This window comes from Penaeus chinensis, chromosome 35 (genome assembly GCF_019202785.1).
Source record: "Penaeus chinensis breed Huanghai No. 1 chromosome 35, ASM1920278v2, whole genome shotgun sequence".
Classification (NCBI taxonomy): Eukaryota; Metazoa; Arthropoda; class Malacostraca; order Decapoda; family Penaeidae; genus Penaeus; species Penaeus chinensis.
The window spans coordinates 24,610,689-24,623,188 of record NC_061853.1 but is presented as its reverse complement, the minus strand read 5'-3'; the positions used below and the strand labels follow the sequence as shown (position 1 = coordinate 24,623,188).

Sequence of the window (12,500 nt, the reverse complement as noted above, 5' to 3'; positions counted from 1 at the left end):
AGACAAAAAAAGGTGTGGACTTAAGGTCAACGAATGAAGTGACCTTTGGCGGGTCACGTGTTATTTTTGGGAATTTCCTCGTTCCTTTATAGGGTAGGTGTGTCGTGGCTGAAGGTGCTAGGACAATGCTCTTCTTGGGGGATAGGTCAGACGTGTGTGTGTGTGTGTGTGTGTGTGTGTGTGTGTGTGTGTGTGTGTGTGTGTGTGTGTGTGTGTGTGTGTGTGTGTGTGTTTGTGTGTATGTGTGTTTGGTGTGTGGTGTGTGTGTGGTGTGTGTGTGGTGTGTGTGTGGTGTGTGTGTGGTGTGTGTGTGGTGTGTGTGTGGTGTGTGTGTGGTGTGGTGTGGTGTGGTGTGGTGTGGTGTGTGTGTGGTGTGGTGTGGTGTGTGTGTGGTGTGGTGTGGTGTGGTGTGGTGTGTATGTGTGTGTGAGAGAAAGAAGGAAATGATTCTAGGTATCCTAACCATTATCGTGTCAAATTGCATTGCTGTGGTGGCCATGATACCCTAATTTATTCTTCCAAAAATAAGAAATCTTGAGATCACAGAAATATTTGTTTTTACAGTACAAACTTGCTTGAGAGCCTGACAGATGAAAATAAGACACTTCATTCATTTGCATGTACATATAGTCATGCAAAGTGAATGAGAAACATTTAAGTCAAAATTAAATGAAAATTCATATCAGCAGTCATAGCCCAAAAGTAAATTTGGAGTGTGTACCAAAATAAGACCAATTTAACATTTTCCACACATTCCATAAAACAGCATTAATACTCATCGATAAACTGATTGATTTGATAAATAGTCATAGTGTTAGTTAGGAGGGTAAGAAGTAGATTGGAAAAGCAGAATCATGTTTGTTGAAACAGAAGTCATTTCAAACACATTTACTTACATTTATATTTGCATTCACTGTCGTTTATCGCTCAAACATGTTAATGTCATATAATTTTACTATCTAAAGAGCTTTACTTTCTAATGGGATCTGAAGGTTAGATATCAATGGGAAAGACTCTCTTTTCTTACTTCTACATGCTATGTTTGACAACTCTGTCAACATTGATTTCACTTTGCCCTGCATGGTTCTGCTACAAGTTACATTTATCTTTCTGCCTATTACTGTTTTATGGTTTTTATCATACATTTAAATTATCATCCCATATTTTCAGTATAAAGCACTTATTTATCTAAAAAGGTCAACAGCAGATAATCCATTATGTTAAGTAGAACTGCTATTGGCAAACAGTATCATTTTCATTTCTTATCATGCAAGTCATCCATATTTGCAAATTTATAAAAGGAACAACTTGACAAGCTAATAATGCACCTAGAAGATACTGCCTATACATTTTCCAAGGCTACCACCCTTCTTTACTGAATTTCCTCACATTTAGGAAGGAAAAATTCAAGTTATTTTCTCTGAATATCAAGTAGATCTACTAAATTTGATATAAAGTAACTCAACTTGCCCGGGAGCAAACTATGAGCCGAATCAATCTTTACACCTATAAAGCGGCCACGATTCTTTCATCTAATTAATGTGTATGAATCTAAATAAACCACAACAGAGTACCTTATCATTTATTTTGTCTTGAAAATTATAATGGTCAAAATATATATACCGAGACATAATTTAAGTTCTATGAATTACTTTTAACTCAATGTTTCAGTTCATTTTTTATTAAAAAATCAATCTTTTTAAATAAGTGTAAAAGGTTAAGGTACATGTATACATAGTATATGTATTACAGGAACTGGACTACAGTTGACAATTCTTCACAAAAACAATGACTGAAAACATGTAATACTGTATTTCAACTGAGACTAGAAATAAATATCTTTAGATTTAGAAAACGTCATCACAGTAATACAACAGACTTACACTATACATTCCACACAATTTACATTTCAGTCCCTAAGAAATGGAAGTGTTTTATACATATATGTAATCTGACTTTTCTGATGTCAAATTAAATGCAGAACTTATTTTCCAGTGGTTTTCCAGTCTATGACTTAAAAGTAAACAATTATCATTTGATACAAGACTCCGTCAACAATTCTTAAGCATCTGTGAGTGCTGCCACTCCAGGCAGAGTCTTTCCTGAAATTGGGAGATGGGAAATAAATTAGTAAAACACCAAAAAGTTGATCTTAATCTTTTAAGGAATATCTGCCACACATCCAACTATGAGCATTATTGACTACATTATAAGTTTGTGAAATATATCAAGTATATCTTTATTTCAGAGTACCAAGTTTTATTTTCCAATGCAAGTTATAGACAAACCTTCCAGGAGCTCGAGAGAGGCACCACCGCCGGTAGACACATGGGACACTTTGTCCTCAGTTCCCCACTTTGCACAGCAAGTGGCTGTGTCACCACCACCAATAATGGTTGTGGATCCTGCCTTGGTCACATCTACCACCATATCCATGACAGCCTTGGTGCCATTGGCAAACTTATCAAATTCAAACACACCACAGGGTCTGCAAGAAAAACAGAATAAGGGGGGGGAACCAGTAATACCTGTAATCATTTTAAAATGCTTTTTCTTCCCCTTGTTCAATGAAACTGATGTGGTGCTCTGTGTAAAAAATAATTCCAAATATAATTCCTTTTGAATTTAGTTACAGCAAAGAAAGAAAAAAAATACACCCATTCCAAAACAACCCGTTTCTTTCAAATAAATAGAAATTAAAACTTTTCAAGTAAACAAAAATAAATGATGGATAAAGGTAACAGATGAATACATATATGATTAAAGCAAAACCAGACTTCAGTAAAATTAACTACTTTGTGAAAAGAACAAAAAAATCAAAGACAAATCAAATATAAAAAAATAAAGAGAGATACTTCACAATCCTCTGAAGAATTTTTTACAGCAAAATTGGAACAAATGAATAAGACCTAATCTATTGGTGATCCAATTATCCATCATTACTGGTCATAAATTAGATCGCTGGATGAATTGACCAAATTCTGCCTGCTGGATCTAATTGCAACATTTTCCACACAGGATGCAATCAAATCCCCAAATAGACTAACTTTTTACATGATGATTAACTACAAAGTGAGAACTAATGTGGGAAGAAGTTGGGAGAAAGAAGAAAGGAAAGACACTATATGAGGGGAGAGAGAGGGAAGAAGATAGATGGAAGAAGATAGGAAGAGAAGAAGAGGAAGAAAGAGGAACAGAGGGAGAGAAAGCAAGAGGAGGGGAAAGCAGGAAGGATGAGTAAGAGAAGGAGGGATGGAGGAGAGAAGAGAGGGGATGGAGGAGATAGGAGAGGAGAAGAGAGAGAAGAGGAGGAGAGGAGAGAGAGGGAAAGGAGAGGGAGGAGGAGAGGAGGAGGAAAGGAGGGAGAAAGGAAGAGATAGAAGAGAGGAGGAGAGAGAGGAGAGGAAAAGCAATGAGAGAGTGGACAAGGAGAGAGGAGAGAGGAGGAGAAGGAGAGAGAGGAAAGGAGGAGAGAGAAGAGAGGAAAGGAGGAGAGAAAAGGGAAAGAGAGAAGACTGATGAGAGAGAAGAGGAGAGTGATGAAAATGGACGAGGGAGTGGGAAGTGGGAAGTGGAGAGAGGGAAGAGGAAAGAAGAGGGGAAAAGGGAGGAGGGGAAGGGTGAAGAAAACAAAGGTATAATTAGAAAGATTAAGAATTAAACAAAAACAAAAAAGATCAATAATAATAATTTTCAAAGAAAACAAGAGGGAAGTGGATAAAAAAATAAATAAATAAATAATAATAAATAAATAAATAAATAAAAAAGCCTCTCACCCATTCCAGACAATAGTCTTAGCCCCAGACACAGCCTCCTTGAAGATCTTGATAGACTCTGGACCACAGTCGAGTCCCATCCACCCTGCTGGAATACCTTCGGCTGCTGTTGCTGCACCAACCTGAGACAGGAATTTTAGCCTTGGTTAAGATTATGCAAGAGGTGTACATACATATATATGAGACTGAGAGAGTGAGGGAGGAGAGAGGGGGAAGAGAGGGGAAGAGAGGGGAGGGGAGGTGGACAGAGGGGGGTAAGGGGGGAGAGGGGAGGTGGAGAAAGGGGAGGAGAGGTGGGGGTAGGAGGGGATTAGAGGAGGAGGAGGAGGAGGAGGAGAGTGAGGAGGAGGAGGAGAGTGAGGAGGAGGAGGAGAGTGAGGAGGAGGAGGAGAGTGAGGAGGAGGAGGAGGAGAGTGAGGAGGAGGAGGAGGAGAGTGAGGAGGAGGAGGAGGAGAGTGAGGAGGAGGAGGAGGAGAGTGAGGAGGAGGAGGAGGAGAGTGAGGAGGAGGAGGCGGAGGAGGAGGAGGAGGAGGAGGAGGAGGAGGAGGAGGAGGAGGAGGAGGAGGAGGAGGAGGGGAGTGAGGAGGAGGAGGAGGAGGAGGAGGGGAGTAAGGAGGAGGGGAGTGAGGAGGAGGAGGAGGAGGAGGAGGAGGAGGAGGAGGAGGAGGAGGAGGAGGAGGAGGAGGAGGAGGAGGGGGAGGGGAGGGGAGGGGGAGAGGGAGGGGAGGGGGAGAGGGAGGGGGAGGGGGAGAGGGAGGGGGAGGGGGGGGGGGGGGGGGGGGGGGGGGAGGGGGAGGGGGAGAAAGGAAAAGGGGAATGAACTAAAGGAGGAGAGACTGGGAATGGGAAGGGAGAGGAAGGGAAGGGAAGGGAAAGGAAGGGAAGGGAGAAAGAAAGGAGAGAATAGCAAGTGGGATATTTACAAGGAGGTAGATGTGTATGGGGGGGGGGATAGGGGGTGGAGGGATAGGGGGTGGAGTGAATTGGTGTGAGTGGGTAAGAGTGTAGGTAAGTGGGTGGGTGTGGGTGTGGGTGTGTGTATGTAAGTGTGCATGATGGCATGTGTGTATTTATGTGCATGCATGCACATTATTGAGAAAGTGCTGAACTTACATTTGCATTTTCATCAAATTTGTCAGCTGTCACAAAGTCAACAGGGAAGTGCAATTTGACATTCTTCTCCTGAGCCTTTGCAATCAGTTTTTCCACAATCTTAGCTCCTTCCTCATCGTACAGAGAGGTTCCAATCTGTGGGAATAAAAGAATAACACTTTAAAAAAAAAATATTCTTATTTAGAACTGTCAAAAAGACCACTCATGCACCTAAGACTCCCAAGTAAAAACCATCTCTAAATCTCTAATATTACTGACTATGCATTTCAGGTACTGTGCACTATAGAAGGAAAAGTCTCAAAGTCTCAGTTTACCCAAATACCCTTGTTTTTTTACAACACTAGAAGGTTATATCATTTCCCTGAGCTAATTAAACTAACCCTAATTATAACAATAAGCCTAGAGAATCCTAAATACAAGTACCAAGCACCATATTGGCATCATTACTACATTTACATATCTAAATCCCATGATTAATGTATCTAATCAAAAAGACTTCTGATGCTCATCTAGTCATTTACTGTCAATGCATTTTTTGCATTACAAAGTTGTTGCCCCTTATACGACAAACTATTACCAAAAAGTGATGTATTTGTGCCTCACCTCCATGTTCTTAGTGATCTTGAGGAATGTGAAGGCCATGCCACCGACAATCATCATCTCATTCACGCGGTCCAACATGTTCTCAATCAGCTGGATCTTATCCTTGACCTTGGCTCCACCCAGGATAGCAAGGAAGGGCCTGTTGAGAGCAATTTGGGTCCAGTTAGTAGATATTCTACTAACTTGTCTTATCTGGTACTTGTTATGCTACAGTGCCAAAGATGGAGTTCTATTATACTTATGTAACTGTTATAAACTATCTTGAACAAGTTTTGGAATATATATTTCTTCATTAAACTATTTCAATATTTCTTTTGATATTCCAAACAGATACTTATTGACAAGTGTAGAGACTGAAAATAGTAATCCAATTGTCATAAGTCTTAAAAACAAAACCACCAAAGTTACTAAATAATTTATACCAAGTAAATGCACGGCCAAAATTATTCATTAAAGTTCACAGCCCTCACATCAAATGATACTATGGCCTTCAACTTCACATTCCAACAACGATAAAAAAATCTCCACCACAAATATTCTACCACAACATGAGCTTATGGCATTTCCAGGTGATCTATTATCAAATATCAAACTAGTCCAAGCTCTATTTTGCCAAAATATATGCTGTGGAGGTTTGTTAACCTTTGCTGGAGTGCAAAGAGCATAACTTATTGTACCAAATGGCGTTGGATTTGTGATGCAGTCCTATTGTAAATAATCATTCCAATATCACTGTTTTTATATTAAAGATAAAATAACTACATTCTCATAAAAAAAAATATATATAACCCAACCATACAGATGCAAAATATTAACAATATAAAGAATAATGAATGGTACAAATGAATCTCTATAAGTAACAACAAACACAAACCTCTCTGGGCTTTCCAGGGCCTTGGCAAAATATGTAAGTTCTTTCTTGAGCAAGAAACCGGAGGCTCGCTTGTCAAAGCCCTCCCCAACCATGGAGGAGTGTGCACGGTGGGCAGTTCCGAAGGCATCATTCACATACACATCTCCAAGTTTCCGCAAAGAGGTACGGAATTCTGCCACTTTGGCAGGGTCAGCCTTAACCTGTTGGTAAATTAGGTACATTTCTATCAAGTGTTCCTTTCTAACTAAATAATTTATGAAAACAATTAGTTTTCCTTTCTTCAACTAAGTACATGATGCAAATTGGGAGGGAAAAAAAAAAAGACTGAATTTTCATTAACATTGTGTATACCTTAGCACCGGATGCATCAACACCCTTGCCCTCCTCCTCGACGTGGAATCTAAGGTTCTCAAGGAGGATGACAGAGCCGGCAGCGGGATCAGCACAAGCAGCTTCGACCTCGGCACCAACGCAGTCGGGGAGGAAAGTGACATCTCGGCCTAGAAGCTTCTTCAGTTCCTCGGCCACAGGAGCCAGAGTGAACTTCATGTTCTTGTTACCTGTGAACAATGTGTTGTGAGTACTCCATGTATTTCACAAATGGTAAATTAATCTTTTGTTAATTCCAGTGAGTGACAAACATCAGTATACTATAGTAACGAAAATGAAAATGGTAAGCATAACTAAAACACCCAGACATCCTCAAGGCCCTAGGCACCAATCATCAAGGACTCCACTCCTTTGGGCAGTCAAGCATGGTCCAACAAACCTCTTATTAATACATCTAGCAATACAGATCATGAGGAACCAGTTCAAGCCCTAGCTTGACAGTACATATAATTCAGGCCAGCTGTCCTGGTTGGTCGAAAGTGACAAGGCCAGGCTCACTGCTTACTGCTACACCACTATTAAGTTTCCATCAAAGATTATAGTGGGTTACAGGTGGATTTGGACAGAACACAGCTAATTTAATTACGAGAAGAAAATTCCACTTTCAAACACTAAAATCTCATTCAGATTACCAGAAACTCCGCAACCTTTTTACAATGACCAGCCCTACCAATCCAAGTTCATGAATCATAACAAGAAAATCTATGATCAATGCATTCCTCCCAGTGTTTCTCACCATCAGGTCGGCCAAGGTGAGAGCACAGGACCACACTCTTAGCATTCTTGTCCAGGCATACTTGATGGTGTCAAGCGCAGCAACAATGCGTTGGTTGTTCGTGATCTTTCCGTCCTTCTGTGGGACATTGAAGTCAACTCTGAAAAAGAGAAAAAATATTATAAATGTTGATGGACAAGACAGATGTGTTAAGACTTATTGATTAGAATATATTAGATTGACAGATGCACAAATAAACAGCTATACAGACAGAAAGACAGACACACACACACACACACACACACACACACACACACACACACACACACACACACACACACACACACACACACACACACACACACATATATATATATCGTGAGATTTACGTATCATATACACAATTACGAGCACATGATACACACCTTATGTCGGTGTTCTTCATACATGCATTACAAAACTGGTCAATGTTGCAACAACGATTGAAATTCTGTTGAAAATCAATAAGCCACTTTGCTCCACATATACTACGTTAAGATTATAATGGCATGCCGCATTCTCGACAGAATATCCGCCAATTAAACGCAAACCAACCATAAAACTTCTAAAATACGAGAAAAAAAAAGAGAGTAATAAAGCCCAGTAATTTTCCGACGATGGAGCAAGACGCCGGAAAAATTTCCTCGCGTGATAAAAAAACAAACATTGACACCGAACCAATCCTCACTTAACACTCACCTCATAAACACCCTCTTGCCATCGAGGTCTAGTTTATCAATGCTGAGCTTGTTAAGAGCCATAATTGCTTCGTTGCACAGAAGTTGTCAGGTCACGAGAGGTCGAGACGTCTGCTTGCTCTGTCCGTCTCCGTCCGGCTGAAGGTTCCCCGGCGAGGCGCTGCTGAGAGGGGGGATGTTAGGGAAATTCCCCCGCTTCTCCGACGAGTGCAGGGGAAGCGAGAGAAATTCTCCCTGTCGCTGGTTGGATGTTTAGGGATATTGTTCTTTTTCATTTTGGGGGGGATTGGTGGTTATAAGTGCGGGGGAATTTTGGGAAATGTAAGTAGATCGCGAATCAGTATTTCATGACGTATGACATGTGGCTTATAGTTTACAGTTATGAGTCTTCGCTTACTTTTTAGATTATTCAGAGTCATACCGCTTAAAGACTGGATATTTCACGTTACTTTACTGTAGAGAATATTCCCTAGATCCTGAGATATTTCCCCCAAAACAGCTACAAGATCAGCTGGGCGAACCGTAGCGTCGTCTGCTGGGAGTCGCCAATTAGTCTTTTTATAAATATATTTTTCCTTGAAAATAAAATCGCAGAGGATTTGTATGTACTATATCTTTTATATATGTAACGCTCATAATCTGACTCGGCTATTGAATAATTGTATCAAAGCCTAAGATCGGAGAATAAGGACATTATGTTTATGTCCGTCGTTCATTTGGCATGTATTTTAGACGTCCTTGCTGTCCTTGAGGAGTCTCTGGTATCTGAATGTCACCTTGGATACCATTATTATTTATCCCACTCAGCTAACACCAGTAGACGACAATCTACAGGTTTTCGTCTGTGATCATTGATCTATGAGTCAGAAGAGGAAAAGACGGAATTCCTATGCACTTCATCTATTTTTTTTAAATGTAAACGTGTCATGTCTCACACAACTTCATTCTCACTCACAGGCATATCTGTCTCCAGGCACATAACGAGATATGTGATCCAGGGAGAGAGAGAAAGAGAGAAGAAGAAGAAAAAACATAATTACAGCCTCTTGCAATGATGCAATGATAAGCTCCGCGTATGCAGCTCCAACTCAAACGCTTTCCTGCGTCTGTTTGATAGAGGTCTGCTGTATATCCTCTTGTATTGCGTAATGTTTAAAATTTCATGTATATTGCAGTCTTAAATATGAATTTATGATTAATATATAATTAGTGTGTATTTCACAAGTACCTACTGTATCCTAGGAAAAAATATTTTGTACATTACTAAATTTTGTTCCAAGTTTTGTTAAAAATCTGTTCTCATCCCTTATTTCAATGGAATTCTTCGGTAAATGTACATATTATATGTATATATATATGTATATATGTGTGTGTGTGTGTGTGTGCGTGCGTGTGCGTGTGCGTGTGCGTGTGCGTGTGCGTGTGCGTGTGCGTGTGTGTGTGTGTGCGTGTTTGCGCGCGCGTGCGCGTGTGTGTGTGGGTTTGTGTGTGTGTGTGTCTGTATATATGTATGTATATATATGTACATATATATGCATATACATAAATACATACATACATACATACATATACATGCACACACACACACATATATATATATGCATATATATATATATATATATATATATATATATGTATATGTATATATATACATGTGTGTGTGTGCGTGTGTGTATATGCATATATATGCATATATATATGCATATGTATGCATATATATGCATATATATATATATGTATATTACAGTGTGTGTGTATATATACATATATATACATATATATAACATATATATACATATACATATATGTGTGTATACATACATACATATATATATTGTATATATGTTTGTGTGTATGTATGTATATATATATTTATTTATTTATTTATTTATATACACAGTATCATATATGTATGTATATCCCCTTGCCGACGGATACGACGGGTAGACACGTGCTTTGCCCACTGTTAGTACTTGTTTGATTGTTTATCCTCATAGATGGCTATACTTGTACTAAGTCACCAATGAGCCAGTTAGGAGTACTGCCCGTCTCGCCCGTTCACCCTTTTCTTTGATTTACGAAATATTTTACATTATCTTATTTTGCTGTTACTAATATTAAAAAACATTATAATAATTATAATGTTTATAATAAAAATAACACCATCGATATCCATAGCACTAGTAAAAAACACGTTTTTCCCGCCAATTCAAATCACGTATGGTCACAAGGTCTATTAATTGTCTCCTTTGTGGCTAAGCACTAGCAGAGCCATCTATGAGCAGACATTTCACAAAAAATATAGAAAATGGGCACAGCATTTTCCCCATTTTTTGTTCATTTTCCCCGACGGCATTGGGTTAAATATGCAGTATACATAAATATATATATGTACAGTCTATCTATCAATCTATATATATCTATATATATATACAAATATAATAATTTAATTGCCACTAAACGGGTCCCAAGTTCCGTTTCCTGAAGCAGTTGCCGTAAGATATCTCGAGCGGCTGCTGGCAATCTTGCCATTGGTCAGGAAGACATGACTCGTGACACTGGCATGAAGGGTGGAGCGTTAAGGAAGCCGAGGATACAGTGTCACTAACATCATATCGTCTACGTCACAGACACTCGTTCAATGAAAGAAATAAAAGATTGAAAATACCTATTCATGAATTGATTAGTATTTACCTTTAAATAACTTTTGAAATCAAATATATCTTTTCCCTTTCATCATTGTTTATCATTAAAGGATGCAAATTAACCGAATGTAAAAGCAAGTATACCATTTAGCCTTGCCATACACAGTTTTGTATAATATTTTTGTATAATTTTGTATAATTTTCGTTCTGTTTCAAAGTTTTAATTTTGATACTCTTATTATAAACACATATGTGTGTGTGTATGTATATATACTTTTATACACATATATACGTATATATAACTGAATATATATGTACATATACATATATATACATGCATGTATATATATGTGTACATATATGTAATTATATATACACACACACACACACACACCCACACACACACACACACACACACACATATATATATATATATATATATATATATATATATATATATATATATACAGACATACGTGTATATATATATATATATATATATATGTGCATTTATATATATATTTATATATATATATGTATATATATATATATATATATATATATATATATATAATCTATGTATTCATACAAATAAATTCACACATTTGAACGTGCGTATGCGTGTGCGTGTGCGTGTGCGTGTGTGTGTGTGTGTGTGTGAGCGCGCGTGCGTGTGTGTGTGTACGTGTGTGTGTGTGTTCACTTATATTTACCGTGTGTGCCGGCAGGGTCAACTTGTGTGAAGAATATAAAACGTAAACCTTTACAAGTGAAGGGGTGAACTATGAAACTGCCTGCTTAACACTCGTTCTACTGTACACTGCTTTTCCCATAACCCTCGCAGCCCACCGCAATGATTTCCACTGACACTCAAGATTGGTAAGTTTATATAATGTAGAGATTACAGTGATATCAACTCATAGGATAGGTTAGGTTTGTTAAGGTCATGTTTAGGTTTACCCTGTGTGTTAGAAGTCACTTGAGACTGAATGGCTTCTTCTTCATCTCCTCCCCCTCTTCTTCTTTTTCCTTTCCTTTTCTTTTCATCATCATCATCATTATCTTCATCTTCATCTTCATCTTCATCTTCATCTTCATCTTCATCTTCATCTTCATCTTCATCTTCATCTTCATCTTCATCTTCATCTTCATCTTCTTCTCCTTCTCCTTCTCCTTCTCCTTCCCTTTCCCCTTCCCCTTCCCCTTCTTCTTTTTTTCTTTTTCTTTTTCTTCTTCGGCTTCAATCTCCTTCTTCCATACAGTAGCGAAGCTGCTTCGTTTTGGGGATCGCCACACTGCACGCGATTTGCAGGGAGGGTAGCGGGCAGAGGGAAGCTTAGCGGGTCAGAGGCAAGAACAAGCACATGTTGTCTAATACGTGTGGTCGTACCGGACGCGCGTAGCAAGGTCTATTTAAGTATAATCGCTGTTAATCACCGTCTGTAAAATCAGTCCAATGTGCAAGTCGCCGGAATGAGCCAGCATCTAAATTTACTTTAGTTTTCGATCAATTTGCTAACGTTTTCTGTTATCTCCATTCTTCATTCCTGTCCCCCTCCCCCGTTCTCGGCCTCGTCAAGTGATGGCATAGGCCTTACCACCCAAAATTTCGCAGAAGTGACTATACCTTACCTTTCTCTCGTGGAT

The 12,500-nt window shown here is 38.9% G+C and overlaps 1 protein-coding gene across 1 annotated transcript; it reads right to left on the bottom strand.

Moving 5' to 3' along the window:
• Positions 1-1,568: 1,568 nt before the first annotated feature.
• LOC125044423 (phosphoglycerate kinase-like) lies at positions 1,569-8,355 on the bottom strand. Its single transcript, XM_047641080.1, is given in 10 exon segments — positions 1,569-2,102; positions 2,289-2,488; positions 3,777-3,898; positions 4,890-5,024; positions 5,493-5,631; positions 6,367-6,566; positions 6,718-6,926; positions 7,493-7,549; positions 7,552-7,631; positions 8,210-8,355. Coding segments are annotated over 10 exon segments (1,245 nt in total). The 5' UTR covers positions 8,272-8,355; the 3' UTR covers positions 1,569-2,061.
• Between the last annotated feature and the right edge of the window lie 4,145 nt (positions 8,356-12,500).